Source organism: Rhinopithecus bieti, unplaced genomic scaffold, assembly GCF_001698545.2.
Source record: "Rhinopithecus bieti isolate Rb0 unplaced genomic scaffold, ASM169854v2 scaffold_49509, whole genome shotgun sequence".
Classification (NCBI taxonomy): Eukaryota; Metazoa; Chordata; class Mammalia; order Primates; family Cercopithecidae; genus Rhinopithecus; species Rhinopithecus bieti.
In genome coordinates this window covers 207,340-222,908 of record NW_016819747.1, presented here as the reverse complement: position 1 = coordinate 222,908, position 15,569 = coordinate 207,340, and the positions used below count along the sequence as shown (strand labels likewise).

Below are 15,569 nucleotides of genomic sequence, written 5' to 3'. Positions count from 1 at the left end.
AATATGTAAGATTTTATTTTATTTTATAAAATCTTATAAAAATAAAAAAATTAGCCTAGCGTGGTGGTGCACACCTATAATTCCAGCTACTCGGGAGGCTGAGACACAAGAATCACTTGAGCACAGGAGGTGGAGGTTGCAGCGAGCCAAAATCACACCACTGCATTCCAGTCTAAGTGACTGAGACTCTTGTCTCAAAAAAAAAAAAAAAAAGAAAAGAAAAAATGCCTACAATTAAAAAGACAAAAGAAAAGAAGTGCTAGGGAGGATGTGGAGAAAACGGAACGCTTGTTGGTGAGATTGTAAACTAGTACAGCCACTATAGAAAACTGTATGGAGGTTCTTCAAAAAATTAAAACTAGAACTACCACATGATCCAGCAATCTCAGTACTAGATCCAAATCCAAAGGAAATAAAATCATTATGTTGAAGAAATATCTGCACTCCCATGCTTACTGCATGACTATTTACAATGGCCAAGATGTGGAATCAGCTTAAGTATCCAACAGTGGATGAATTGCTAAAGAAAATGTGGTATGCAGCACAGTGGAATAGATAAAATTGAATGAAATCCTGCTCTTTGTGACAACGTAGATGAACATGGAGGACATCATGTTACGTGAAATAAGCCAGACACAGAAAGGCAAATATGATCTCACTCCTGTGGAATCCTTAAAAAAAAAAAAATGATATCTGGCCGGGCGCGGTGGCTCAAGCCTGTAATCCCAGCACTTTGGGAGGCCGAGACAGGCGGAGCACGAGGTCAGGAGATCGAGACCATCCTGGCTAACACGGTGAAACCTCGTCTCTACTAAAACTACAAAAAACTAGCCGGGTGAGGTGGCGGGTGCCTGTAGTCCCAGCTACCCGGGAGGCTGAGGCAGGAGAATGGCGTGAACCCGGGAGGCGGAGCTTGCAGTGAGCTGAGATCCGGCCACAGCACTCCAGCCTGGGTGACAGAGCAAGACTCCGTCTCAAAAAAAAAAAAAAAAAAAGATATCATAGAAACAGAGAGTAGAACAATGGCACCAAGATGCGGGAGGGGAAAAGTGGGAGATGGTTAGGAAAGACTGACCAGCTGGTACAAAGTTACAGTTAAGTAGTAGGAACAAGTTCTGGTGTTCTGTTGCACTGTAGCCATAGCTAACAATAAGGTATTATATATTATAAAATACCTAGAAGAAAGGTTTTTGAATGTCCTTATTACAAAGAAATGATAAATGCATAAGGTGGTGGTCACTCTACCTGATTTGATCATTATACAACATGTGGATATATTGAAATATCAAATTATACCTCATAAATATGGACAATTACAATGTATCAAAAATAAAAAGAGATACCAAAGTAAAACAAGATTAGAAAAATGAACTGTGTTTAATAAATGCATTCCTAGAACTGTGTTTCTAGAAGGCTCTGAGTAGCTAGCCCAGGTGAGCCATATGGTAATCCTCCTTTGCTGTGGGCTTTGGCAGTCACGGTCCCCACGCTTCTCCCTGTGACTATCCCTCTTCCCCAGGGGAGGCTTAGGGCCCAGGACGTGAATCAGAGAGAGGGGGTAAATGCAGGAGTGAGACCCTCTGTGCCGAAGCCACACATGCACGTGTCTGCTATGTGCCACTTGTGGCGGGACAGGGGACCTGATCCACTTCATAAGCCCAGATCTCCAGGAACAGGACCCAGGTGTGTTCAAGTGGATAGTAGAGTTCAGCTGTCACCTGTGAGTTCCTACTGTATGTTAGACCATTTGTATACTAAGAGCACTAAGGTCATGCCATCTGCCAGCTGTCATATAAGCTGTCCGAGCTTCAGTATTTCCATCATGAACTCATAAGGCTACTTGAAAGGTTGTAGAGAAATTACGTGAAGGGTGTGGCCAGTATGCTTAATACTCAGGCCACGTGGCTGTTGGCATCTAACAGCATATGCACCCATCACTTCGATAAGACTTGCACAGGAACTGAATCCACAAATACAGTCACAAAATATTTGTATATTCTTTCTCCTGTTTCAGGCCGTCACTATGGGGCTGTCAGTTGTGAAGGTTGCAAAGGTTTCTTCAAAAGGAGTGTGAGGAAAAATTTGACCTACAGCTGTCGGAGCAACCAAGATTGCATCATCAATAAACATCACCGGAACCGCTGTCAGTTTTGCCGGCTGAAAAAATGCTTAGAGATGGGCATGAAAATGGAATGTGAGTAAGAATATTTTAAAACCACATGAGTTAACGCAGAGGGAGAAAGTAAACAAGAAAAAATAAGGTTTCTATACCTGGCCTTAAAATACTTGAAGAAAAATTACGCACTTAAGCTTCGTTTTGGTTTACCTTATGGGTCAGCTAGGTGATTCAGAGCCAGTGCTGCGGGGGTTGGTCTGTTCTCCTGCTGTGTGTATGGAAAGCCTTATTCCAGATGCATCAGGAGGCAGCTTAGTGGAGTGGATTGGACACAGGCTTTGGAGGAAAGCTGATACCAAATCTACCTCCAGGTGTGCCACTAAGAGAGAGCTATGACGCCTGAGGACACACGTAGCCTCTCAGCCACAGGGTCCTCTTTTGTGATCTACTTATTCACCTTACTTATACATTGCTCCTGAGGATTACATCAGCCTACTCCTTGTCTTCTTAGCCCCTCTACTTTCTTTTGGGATAAGGTCCTTTGCCAAGCCTCTGTGTAACTGGGGTTCTAAAGAGAAATGTATTGCTTCTGGATGTGTGGGGCAGCCAGGGAAGGTCTCAGGCCCCTCCTTTCCACTCCCATAGCCAGAAGTTTGGGGGTTTTCAGGGACCAATCAGCATGGAGGTCACTTCCCTAACTTGCGGTGAAAACATGAAGACCAGGACCTAAGATGGGCAGCACAAAGAAATTCAAGGAGAGTGGAGTTAGGCTCAAACCACAGTAGGAAAATGGAGCTTAGCAGAGCAAGGCATGCAACTCAGCCTCGCAAGTCTGGTGGCCGTGGACCCAGGACTGCAGGCTCCCGCTGAGTATGCTGCGTGGTTCTGTCATCTTTTGCATAGTTTTCTAGGAACACTGAAAACCAATATATTTCAGTATTGATGTTGACGTTTCTGGGAATGGGAATCTGTAAAATTCACTGGAGAATAAATGGAAATGTATTTTTTGAGAAATTAGAAATAACCTAATTTCTGCCTGGTGTGATGTTTTTATTTAATCTAATGATACTGCTCTTTCCCCAAAGTGAGTAAATAAATCACTGGCTTGGTGTGGGACTGGCCCACATTGCTAAGCTTTCCTTTTTCTCAATGATGAATATTTTTACTCAGAGCAGTGACTGAAATCAGTTTTCTTGTGATGATCACAACTGTAGCTGCAAACACAATATTCAGTTGGATAGCAGTTTGATTAGTACATATCTGAATGTTAGTCCCTGACCTTCATCACTTTTGTCTTGTCTTTAAAAAGCTTTCGTTTTCTTCAGTTGCTTCTAACATGCATATTTGCTCTTATATTAGACTGCTGAAAGGAGAGTTTGCTAGCATGATATAAAATTGACACCCATTAAAGAGTTTGCAGAAGTGATTCAGACTTGATTTGGAAATTAGAAGGGTTCCTCTACAAATTGTGGCATAGGAAATGCGTTCTATTGAGGGCCTACTTGAAGGTGGGCATTTCTTTTCTTTTCTTTTTTTTTTTGAGGCAGAGTCTCACTCTGTTGCCCAGGTTGGAGTGCAGTAGCGCACGTCTTGGCTCACTGCAGCCTCTGTCTCCCAGGTTCAAGCAATTCTCTTTGCCTCAGCTTCCCAAGTAGCTGGGATTACAGGTGCCTGCCACCACACCCGGCTAATATTTGTATTTTTAGTAGAGGCCAGGTTTTGCCATGTTGGCCAAGTGATCCACCCATCTCGGCTTCCCAAAGTGCTGGGATTACAGACTTGAGCCACCACCCCTGGCCCAAAGATGGGCATTTCTTTATCCTTGAAATGGTCTATTTTGTTAGCATCATGAAGTAAAAACCAACTGGGCACTGTGGCTCATGCCTGTAATTCCAGCACTTTTAGCAGGCTGGGGCAAGTGGATTTATTGAGCCCAGGAGTCTGAGTCCAGTGGGCAACATAATGAGGCTTCATCTCTACAAAAAAACAATAAAATAATAACATAAAATTAACAAGATGGCCCAGAAGGCTCATGGGTGCTTCCATAGGCCACATAGGTGCTGTGCTGCAGTTTCTTAGCAGGGAGTACCACCCATCGTGAGGTCTTTTTTATGCCTTTAGATTTGACATGGCATGGTTTGGCTTGATTTCTTCTCTCTGGCCGAAAAGTCCACTGTGAAAACTGAGCTAGATGAACCTAGCACCAAAGTCATCCTCCCTGCGGTAATGGATTTACTAAAGAAAACCCCTTACTTTACCACAAGGGATGTGGTTTTTATTGATTTGAATTGTTTCTCTAAACACAAATGTTTATGTTGTGATTTAAGCTGTACAGAGTGAACGGAAGCCCTTCGATGTGCAACGGGAGAAACCAAGCAATTGTGCTGCTTCAACTGAGAAAATCTATATCCGGAAAGACCTGAGAAGTCCCCTGATAGCCACTCCCACGTTTGTGGCAGACAAAGATGGAGCGAGGTCAGTCCCTTTTTCTCACTGCAGTCAGCCTTTGCAGCTGATGGAGGAGGCACAGACGCGTCCCAGAACAGGCACTGTTGTGGCTTCCCACCCACCTGCCATAGCCTCCAACCTTGTGTTGCCTAATTCTGCCCCTTCTGGAGCTGCTCAGTGACACCTCTGGACAGGCCTGAGGATGCCTGATTTATGATGGAGTCAGAAATTCTCCTAGCCTTGAATTCAGATTATGTCCTGCAATTTGGGCATCATTCATACAGGAAGACAATTATTTTATAATTCAAGATTGGGGCTTTTCTGCAGTATAGACAAAAGGCCTAAGGTGAGATAAGGTCTCAGTGCTATAGTTAATTTGTATATTCTTTTTAATGTAATCTGTTGAACTTACTTTAAAAGGAACAGAAAGAGGGGAAAACAAGAAATCCAAAATGTATCAGAGAGAGAACTGGAGTTGAGGATGCCTTGCTGGTTTTCTGAAAATCAAGTTTAACTTTTCTTGGCAGGATGGCCACAGTGTGCAGTCATCCTGGAAAGCCCTGTGGGATGCATCTGCATTTCATCCTGTCTCAAGCTGTAAACCCAACTTTATGTATATCTCATTGCAGAGAGACAGGGGTGGGGATTCTGTTTAGTCACTAAGCGGCTGAGTCTGGTTAGAGCTTTTCTGCTATTCAGATAGCTTCACAAATATGGAAGGACAGGTAAATGCAGCATGATCATACTGTGCATAAAATGTTGGAAGCTACTCTGAGTTTCTTTATGTCTTAAATAGACAAACAGGTCTTCTTGATCCAGGAATGCTTGTGAACATCCAGCAGCCTTTGATACGTGAGGATGGTACAGTTCTTCTGGCCACGGATTCCAAGGTGACGTTCTCTACTTATGCTTTCTCCCATCCTTTATGTTGACATTGCAGGCCACTTCTCCAACTGTGTGCACCACCTTCTTCCTGGCCTTCAGAGACCACATGAAAAGCATGACCTATGTCTCGGTCTCCTTGTTGTAGCTGTCTTGTGATTTGTTTAGAGATGCTGATGGCTTTTCAGATCAGAGCTGGCTGGTCATAATCACTGTGACATGTCAATCTGGATGTCAATTTGGTGGACATTCGGTGGTTCTCTTTTCTGTTACAGTTTTCTTTTTCTTTTATACACATTGGCAAACTACTAGCATACCAAGGAAAGAGCTGCTTATCAGATGGCCTTTTTGCAAAAGCCCCGGGTTCTTTTTTATTAGATGATCTTCAGGATGAAGCTCAGCCAGGAATCTATCAATTCCAAAACTTTGCTAGAGCAGATCAGTCATAGGGATTTAACTTGTGGACAGAGACGTTTGTCAGTCCAAAGAGGGGAGACTGGCTGGCTCCTGTGAAGATAACCAAGGAGGGGGATTTTTCCAGGCCGGGGAACTCACTGTTTTTCTCATCTTGGTGCTCCTGATGTAACCAAGTAATGAGGAAGTAGTAGCAGCAAGTCACAACTCTTAAGAGGGTGACCTGGTAATTGAGAACACTGGCATTGCTGCGACCATTAGACCCAGAGCAAGGTCTGCAGGCTTCCTTCTCATCTGTTCACAGTCTCATTCATGGGTGTTCTCAGGGCATTACAGGGGATCACAGGGCATTCTCTTGAGAAAGAGAAGACAAAATTTAGAGCCCTTACCTGTCATGGAGAGCTGCCCTGCGTGCCTTAGTCCTCAGGCTGGGCCTTGCACCTTCTCTCTTTGGCCAGGGGCCATATACATGATGGGAGCTGATGAATCACATGGGCTTAGCTTGTCACTAGCACACATTCTAGGACAGTGACTCTGACTGCATGGTCAAATGCAGAGAAAGCGTAAGCCTGAAAGTGAAGCCCAGATACCATGTTGCCCAGTCTGGTCTTGATCAACTCCTGGACTCAAGCAATTCACCCACCTCAGCCCCTCAGAATGCTGGGATTACAGGCATGAGCCACTATCCCTGGCTTTCTTTTTTAATTGAAATATAATTCACATGCCATAAAACTCACCCTTTTAGTGTACAATGTAGTGATTTTTGGCATATTTACAAGGTTGTACAAACCATCTCCACTATCTAATTTTAGAATATTTTCATCACCTCAGAAGAAACCCTGAACCATATTATGTAGTCACTCCTCTTTTCCCCCTCTTCTCAAACCCTGCCAACCACTAATCTGCTTTCTGACTCTGGTTTTGTCAACTCTGTACATTTCATATAAAGGAAATCATACAATATATGGTCTTTTGTGGCTGGCTTCTTTCACTTACCATAATGTTTTTAAGGGTCATAATGTATAGCATGTATCAGTACTTCGTTCCTTTTTGTTGTGAAATAATGCACCTCTTTTTTTTTTTTTTTTTTTTTTTTTAAATACAGTTTCACTCTTGTTTCCCCGGCTGGAGTGCAATGGTGCCACCTCGGCTCATTGCAACTTCTGCCTCCCGAGTTCAAGCAGTTCTCCTGCCTCAGCCTCCCAAGTAGCTGGGATTATAGGCATGTGCCACCACACCCAGCTAATTTTGTGTGTTTTGTTTTGTGTAGGAGTCTTGCTCTGTTGCCCAGGTTGGAATGCAGTGGCACAATCTCAGCTCACTGCAGCCTCCGCCTCCTGGGTTCCAGTGATTCTCCTGCTTCAGCCTCCCGCGTACCTGGGGTTACAGGTACCCGCCACCACATCTAATTTTTTGTGTTTTTAGTAGAGATGGGGTTTCACCATGTTCACCAGGCTGGTCTTGAACTCCTGACCTCAGGTGATCCACCTGCCTCGGCCTTCCAAAGTGCTGGGATTACAGGCATGAGCCACTGTGCCTGGCCTCTTTTTCCATTTTTTAATCGGGTTGTCTTTTTATTACTGAGTTGTTAGTGTTCCTTAGATATTCTGGCTACTAAACCATTGTCAGACATATGATTTGCAAATATTTCATTCTGTGAATTGTCCTTTTGTTTTATGGGCTTTTACTTTCTTGACAATTTCTTTTGAAGCACAACAGTTTCAATTTTAATGAAGTCTAATTTATCTGTTTTTGTTCTGTCACATTGTCACATATCTAGATTTGTGTAAATGTTACCACACCAAGATACAGAACTGTTAAATCACCAAAAAGATCTTCCTCATGTTGCCCCTTTGTAGTCACATTCCCCTCCCCTCTAAGCTGTTTTTGAACCAGCATTGTAACTTCATTGGCCTAAGAGTCATTTGCATATCTGTGTTCATTTTTAATGTCAGTATTTTTTGTTTAATAGGCTGAAACAAGCCAGGGAGCTCTGGGCACACTGGCAAATGTAGTGACCTCGCTTGCCAACCTAAGTGAATCTTTGAACAACGGTGACACTTCAGAAATCCAACCAGAGGACCAGTCTGCAAGTGAGATTACTCGGTACGAGCCCATGAGGGTGGAGGCCCCCCTCCTGGCCTGGACACCCTCCCTCTATTGTGAGGGTGGAAAACAGCATTTTGGTATCTGTGCTGTGTTTAAGGATGACAAAATTGTTAGAATGACCCTGCACATCTGTCTTCTTTCAAATTTTAACTATGGGAACATAGACCCACTTATATTATACAGTATAAAACAATCAAAACTTCTTTTCATTCCCAACCTTGGAAAAGAAAATTGAGTAAATCAGTAGAAGTAGGGGGAAACCTCTAGTGGACGGCAGTTATTTGTATTAATTACTGTTTTTTGTTTTTTGTTTTTTTTTTTGAGGCGGAGTCTCACTCTGTCGCCCGGGCTGGAGTGCAGTGGCCGGATCTCAGCTCACTGCAAGCTCCGCCTCCCGGGTTTATGCCATTCTCCTGCCTCAGCCTCCCGAGTAGCTGGGACTACAGGCGCCCGCCACCTCGCCCGGCTAGTTTTTTGTATTTTTTAGTAGAGAACGGGGTTTCACAGTGTTAGCCAGGATGGTCTCGATCTCCTGACCTCGTGATCCGCCCGTCTCGGCCTCCCAAAGTGCTGGGATTACAGGCTTGAGCCACTGTGCCCGGCCATTAATTACTGTTTCATAATGCATCTGCGTATTAAGAGTTCATTCCCTTTTCTACTTCTGTTTTAACCTATTTTTCTCATCTTTTTTTATTTTTATTTTTATTTTTTAATAGAGATGGGGTTTCGCCATGTTGCCCAGGCTAGTCTAGAACTCCTGGGCTCAAGTGAGCTTCCCACCTCAGCCTCCCAAAGTGCTGGGATTACAGGTGTGCGCCACCACCCCCAACCCTGATGTATATTTTTTCTGAGTAATGAATTCAGAGCTTAAATCCACCAGGGTAACTAGATTGATAGTGGCTGATAGATAGTATGAGCTAATGCCAGACATCAATAACTGCTGCTAAGGATGTTTCTTCTCTGCAGTTTGGCTCTTGTGCTCTGCTCCTAACATGCCAGACCAGCCAGATACAAAGGTGGAGACTATTCAAGGGTTCCAGTTCCTTGTTAACTTGTGGTCTGATAACAAGATCTGGGTACAGTGGAAAGAGGGTGGGATTTGAATTAGGTAGAATTCTGGTTCTACCACTTATTGTATGGATGGTCTTGGAAAAGTTATTTAACAACTGTAAGCTCAGCATTTACATCTGTAAAGTGGAAGAGAATTTTTACCTTTGGAGGGTACTTGTGAAAAATAGAAATTGGGCCTAGTTGCAGTGGCTCACAGCTATAATCCCAGCACTTAGAGAAGCTGAGACAGGAGGATCACTTGATCCCAGCAGTTTGAGACTAGCTGAGACCCATCTCTGAGAAAGTAAAGAGGAAGAGAGAGAGAGAGAGAAAGAAAGAAATTGTCCGTGAAGTTAGGTATTACATAGCTCAGTGCCTAATATGATGTGTTGATAACACGTACAAGCTTTCATTGTTTGCCGGATGCAGTGGCTCACGTGTGTAATCCCAGCACTTTGAGAGGCCAAGGCAGGTAGATCACCTGTAGTCAAGAGTTTGAGACCAGCCTGGCCAACATAGTGAAACCCCATCTCTACTAAAAATACAAAAGATATAGCCAGGCATGGTGGCGTGTGCCACCAGCGTGTGTAGTCCCAGCTACTTGGGAGGCTGAGGCAAGAGAATCACTTGAACCCAGGAGGCGGAAGTTGCAGTGAGCCAAGATCACAACACCACGCTCCAGCTTGGGTGACAGAGTGAGACTCAGTCTCTGAAAAATGAAAAAAATTAGCTGGGTGTGGTGGTGTGTGCCTGTAGTTCCAGCTACTCAGGAGGCTGAGGCACGAGGATTGCTTGAAGCCAGGAAGGTAGATCCTGCTACTGCACTCCATCCAGCCTCTGCTATCTCAAAAAAATAAAATAAAGAAGCTTTCATTGTTAGCGTTTCTCTCACCAGGTAGAATTTAATTATCTTTTCCCATTGTAGTTTTTCTAAATCGTATCTCAGCTAGAATTCTGTTCCCCCTAAAAGCTGTAGATTCACAACAATTACATGCTTCATTTTTGCTCACAGGGCATTTGATACCTTAGCTAAAGCACTTAATACCACAGACAGCTCCTCCTCTCCAAGCCTGGCAGATGGGATAGACAACAGTGGAGGAGGGAGCATCCACGTCATCAGCAGAGACCAGTCAACACCCATCATTGAGGTTGAAGGCCCCCTCCTTTCAGACACACACGTCACATTTAAGGTGAGTGGATTCAGCCTAACTATGTGCCCCCAACCTGCTGGGGAGAGGTTCTGTACCAAAGCTGGTCTGCAGTTTTAAAAATCAAACCTTGGGGCCAGGCACGGTGGCTCATGCCTGTAATCTCAGCACTTTGGGAGGCCAAGGCATGTGGATCACTTCAGGTCAGGAGTTCAAGACCAGCCTGGCCAACATGGTGAAATCCTGTCTCTACTGAAAATACAAAAATTAGCCAGGCATGGAGGCACATGCCTGTAGTCTCACCTACTCTGGAGGCTGAGGCATGAGAATCACTTGAACCTGGGAGGCAGAGGTTTCTGTGAGCCGATACCACTGCACTCACTCCAGCCTGAGCGACAAGAGTAAAACTCTGCCTCAAAAAAAATTAATAAATAAAAATTAAACTTTGGAGTGAGCTCATCTTCAAACTGCAGTATTGGACATTATGATTTCAAACTGGATCTTCTGTTCCAGAATGATATTCCCATTACGAAGCATATTCACTTGTCTTTTGCTCACAGTGCTATTTGGTTCTGAAGGTAACCCTGAAGCAGGCGTGGCCCATCATTACTAAGACAGGCTGACATAGTGGTAACTGCTGAGGGCTGAATGCTCTGCCTCTGCCATTCTATGACAGCCTGGCTGCCCCATGGACTCAGGCAGGCACTTTTGTCTCTTCTCCGTGTCATAGAAACCCTCATATAAAGTCTGCAACAAGCAGGCAGCCAGCTGTTGATCCTGGCTACTCTGCCCTCTAGAGCCACAGAAAGTAGATCCCTTGAAGAGTGCTGTTAAGACCTCACGGGTCTTCCCCATGCTGTCATTCACTGGTCTTGCTTTTTCTACAGGATGCTCAGAGGGCACCCGAAGCCCTCTCAGTCTCTAGGTCTCCAGACTGCCGAGTCTTCCTGTTCCCTCAGTATTTTTTCTTTTTTTTTTCCTTCTTCTTTTTATTTATTTATTTATTTTTTTATGGATACTCACCTAGGCTGAAGTGTAGTGATGTGATTGTGGCTCACTGTAACCTCAAACTCCTGGGATTAAACTCCTGGGCTCAGGTGATCCTCCTGCCTCAGCCTCCCAAGTACCTAGGACTACAGGCATGTACCACCATGCCCAGCTGATTTTTATTTTTATTTTTTGTAGAGATGGGGTCCTTGATATGTTTCCCAAGGTGATCTCTAACACTTGGCCTCAAGCAGTCCTCCCACCTTAGCCTCCCAAAGCGCTGGGATTACAGGCGTGAACCACTGTGCCTGACCCAGTATTTTTACTAGAGAGATATGGCCAGTCACTTAGGAAGTTAGATCCCTTCTCATAGTTTCCCAAAGGTGCCTAAGAGACAGGTCACCAGTGTGATTCCAGCTTCAAAAGCACTGGAACCCCTTCTAGACAATGGAATTCCTGGAGCCTCGCACAACATTCTAGTCATGGGATGTCATCCTCCTATCACGTGAGCTGTTTGGCTCTTGGTAACTGCTACCTTAAGACCATCTCCCAAAATGCCTGCTAGTCCATGAAGTTGGCCCTGGTTACCCAGATTTTTTTTGTTGTTTTTTTGAGACTGAGTCTCACTGTCACGCATACTGGAGTGCAGTGGTACAATCTTGGTTCACCATAACCTCCACCTCCTGGGTTCAAGCGATTCTCCTGCCTCAGCCTCCCAAGTAGCTGGAACTACAGGTGCACGCCACCACACTTGGCTAATTTTTGTATTTTTAATAGAGACAGGGTTTCACTATGTTGCCCAGGCTGGTCTTGAACTCCTGACATCAGGTGATCGGCCTGCATCAGCCTCTCAAAAGTGCTGGGATTATAGGGATGAGCCACCGCACCTGGCCCCTGTTCCCCAGATTTAATTTAGGCCTTAACTTATGGCTCAAAATGGAATTGCCATAGAACAAATAACAGTTTAGCTGAGGCAAGACTTGAGGAGCATGTTTTTATGGGAGTGGGCTGGGAAGATCCCCTTAGGCTTATGGACCATATTCCAAGGCCCTTTAGACCCTAGTTCACTGAGCAAGAAAACATGGGGAGTCTGTGCAAGCCCCCCGACTGCATGAGACTTCAGAATCAGAGACAGTGACTCTAGATGCCACCGCTATTGAAGCACGACGGGGATACGTGTTGACAGACAAAGCCATCCCCGTCCTTCCTTCACCGCCTGTGCCATGTGCCTCCTCTTTTCCAGCTAACAATGCCCAGCCCAATGCCAGAGTACCTCAACGTGCACTACATCTGTGAGTCTGCATCCCGTCTGCTTTTCCTCTCAATGCACTGGGCTCGGTCAATCCCAGCCTTTCAGGCACTTGGGTAAGTGGCCACTTTCTGTGCATGTATCCTTGGGCAGGGGCCTTCCTCTCCCTAGGAATGACCTGGAAGAACTCTGAGGGCCCATCTAGTTTGACTGTTCCGATGACCTCATTCCAAGGACCCTGAATTTCTTACTAAATATAGTTAGTGGACTGGTAGCAGGATTACCAGTTGCCAGTTCTGCAGTGTTCCTCTAACCTTTATGGAGCCTCCTAGATATACCAAGGATTTGCTGCTGGGAGCTGGGGATGGAGAAGAATGTAGAAGGCAAGGGGTAGTCCCCAGCACTGTGCTATGCACAGTGTGACTCACAAACTGAAGCCAGGCCAGGAACTGTGCCTAGGCCTTAATAAGGTGAATGTGAATCAGCGGTTTCCTCAAACATGGATTTACAATCTCACACAAGCCACAGTGCCAACTGGCACACTGAGTAGTACAGACCCTGGTGTCATCTCTACAGGAAACCCCCTCCTTTTCTTGCTTTCTGGAGTACCACTTGTGTATGTTTCTCCTCTAAATCCCATCATCGGCTCTGCCAGCGTGCCGAGTGCTGTGCAGCTGGTGTGGCTGCCATCGTACCATCAGGTGACTGGCAGTCTGGTTGAAAGATAAGTAACCATATAAAAACGGAAATACAGTGAGAGTTATTGCATATTGCAGAGTAACCATCCTTAGGTAATATGTGGAAAACACTAGAATGGAGGGCAGGGTTGTCTAGTAGTTTACACTGTTGTCTTTGGGGCAAACAGACCTGGTTGTCGGGCATAAGAATAGCGCTTGTCAGCTGTGTGGCCTTGTGGAAGTCACTTTACCTCTCTGAGCCTCCAGTTTCTCGTTGTAGAATCCTTGCGTGGAGTTAAGATCTATAAAGCTTTTAACCCATTGCCTGGCATGCAAGGGACTCAGCAGAAGGCAGTGTGGTTCTGTGGGTCAGGTGGTGTGGGATGTGTCCTGAGTAGTTAGAATGGTCACCTCCCTCCATGATTAAAGGAAAGGCAGACAGAATTGTCTCATTCTCCAGGGAGAACAAGACAGGTAGTGACTGCTAAACAAGTATTAGGAGTTTCATTGTTAGCTCTTTGGGAGAATGGCCTACCCCTTGCTAGTATCTGGTATGTGGTGTAACCTCAGGCATTTTTTTTTTTTTAAATAACACCACAGTCCACAGTTAATAGTACTGATAGGTACCTGAGATTTTTTTTAATGAGGTTAAAATGTCCACCCACTGCCCTGAGTGTACTTTTTCTAGTTAGGTAATTTGGAACCTCCTCCACAGAGTTTCTCAGTCCGGGCTAGATAAAATGAGCTACCACATTTAAAGTGGTTTCAGTTACATTTCATGTACCGTTTTTCATACGTTACTGTTCAGGGCAGTGATCATAGTAAAATACTAGACACGCATCTGGGGCATTTGGGAATGACACAGTGCAGTAGTCTTGGTTCTCACTGCCTTCCTGTGGCTGGGCCACACTTAAGGCAACTGGAGGAAACAGCTTTGTCAAAACAGCCCGGTTTCTCCAGCCTCCTGAAATCTTGAGACAGGTGAGGGAATGCAATTTAGGAGTTTCTGAGAATAAGGATGTATTGTTTTGTGATGTGCCAACTTTGCTGACTAACCTGAGTAGAAATTAGCCAGGGCAGGGCTAGAAGCGGCCTTAGCTGAACCCTCATCCTCCCTGCTTCTGTCTCGGATCCAGCACAAAGCCTGCCTCCTTCCCTGCAAGGTTTGGAGGGCATGTTTCTGCCCTTCAGAATCTGTGCTCAGCCCTTAGTCTTTTGGTCCCCGCAGCCTCTCGTGACCTTGGCTGCAGGACCTAAGTAACTGATACCATCTCCTGGGACAGAGTCAATCCAGGATGCTGAGGCTTTAGAATACTGTAGGAAATGATGATTTGGCCATATCTATTAAAATTTTTTATTTAAAGGATGTTTTTTAAGAGAATAGTTGATCATTAGAAGGACTTTAGTTAAAACATTCATGGACTTATTCATAGACTTCATCTTTTTCTTGAAGAATGATCCTGGATAGCACTTCAACAAACACTTACTGAGTTCACCTGTTCAGGAAATGCTGTGACTTAGTGCCTGGATGCCCCACAACCTTGGAGAAATGCCAACACACACCACACTCAGGCTCCTCTCTATATTCCTAGGCAGGACTGCAACACCAGCCTGGTGCGGGCCTGCTGGAATGAGCTCTTCACCCTCGGCCTGGCCCAGTGTGCCCAGGTCATGAGTCTCTCCACCATCCTGGCTGCCATCGTCAACCACCTGCAGAACAGCATCCAGGAAGGTAGGGCACAGGGACTTGGGGCTGGGATGTATCTTGGCCTAGTCTTGTGGCTGTGGAGCAGAGCCTAGCCCCCTGGTTGGAGCCCCATGTCAGAGACACCTTTGTCGACCCAGGCTGGCAACATAGCAAATTGGATAGCCTCAGTGTCCCACAACATCTATAGGCTGAGAGAAGTTTGACTGTTAAGTTATGGAACCTTTGGGCTGGGCATGGTGGCTCACGCCTGTAATCCTAACACTTTGTTAGGCCAGGCAGGAGGATCACTTGAGCCCAGGAGTTTGAGACCAGTCTGGGCAACATAACGAAACCTTGTCTTTACAAAAAGTACAAAAAATTAGCCAGGCCTGGTGGCATCTGGCTATAGTCCCAGATACTCAGGAGGCTGAGGCAGGAGGATTGCTTGAGCCCAGAGTTTGAGGCTGCAGTGAGCTGTGATCATTCCATGTACTCCAGCCTGGGTAATAGAGCAAGATCTCATCTTAATGAATGAATGAATGTTACAGGATGCTTATCAGTTAGAATATGTAAATTTCTGCCCGACTGTCCTCTTCATATGATTAATATGAAGAAAAAAATGGAAAAGGTCAGCTTCTTGCTAGGCATTTAGTAATGTTTGCAGAATAATCACAGCTGATATTTTCATCTTCATTGACATTGACAAGTGACTTTTCTCATGTCTAATAGTTCACAGATCCTCACAACCCTATTAAGTAGGGACTATTACCTCATTTTTTCTTTTTTTTTTTTTTTTTTTTTT

The 15,569-nt window shown here is 44.9% G+C and overlaps 1 protein-coding gene across 7 annotated transcripts in view; it reads left to right on the top strand.

The window, feature by feature from the left end:
- The window catches only part of NR2C2 (nuclear receptor subfamily 2 group C member 2), a 102,092-nt gene that overhangs the window by 71,226 nt on the left and 15,297 nt on the right, over positions 1-15,569 (top strand). For all 7 annotated transcript variants that reach the window (XR_001882760.1, XR_001882759.1, XR_001882757.1 and 4 more), the window contains 7 exons: positions 2,015-2,194; positions 4,444-4,591; positions 5,361-5,454; positions 7,833-7,966; positions 10,032-10,209; positions 12,398-12,519; positions 14,673-14,812. Coding sequence is in view for 2 of the 7 variants with exons in the window: in XM_017859199.1 (XP_017714688.1) it covers positions 2,015-2,194; positions 4,444-4,591; positions 5,361-5,454; positions 7,833-7,966; positions 10,032-10,209; positions 12,398-12,519; positions 14,673-14,812 (996 nt within the window). In the remaining 5 variants the exon portion in view is untranslated. The remainder of the gene's footprint in view (positions 1-2,014; positions 2,195-4,443; positions 4,592-5,360; positions 5,455-7,832; positions 7,967-10,031; positions 10,210-12,397; positions 12,520-14,672; positions 14,813-15,569) is intronic.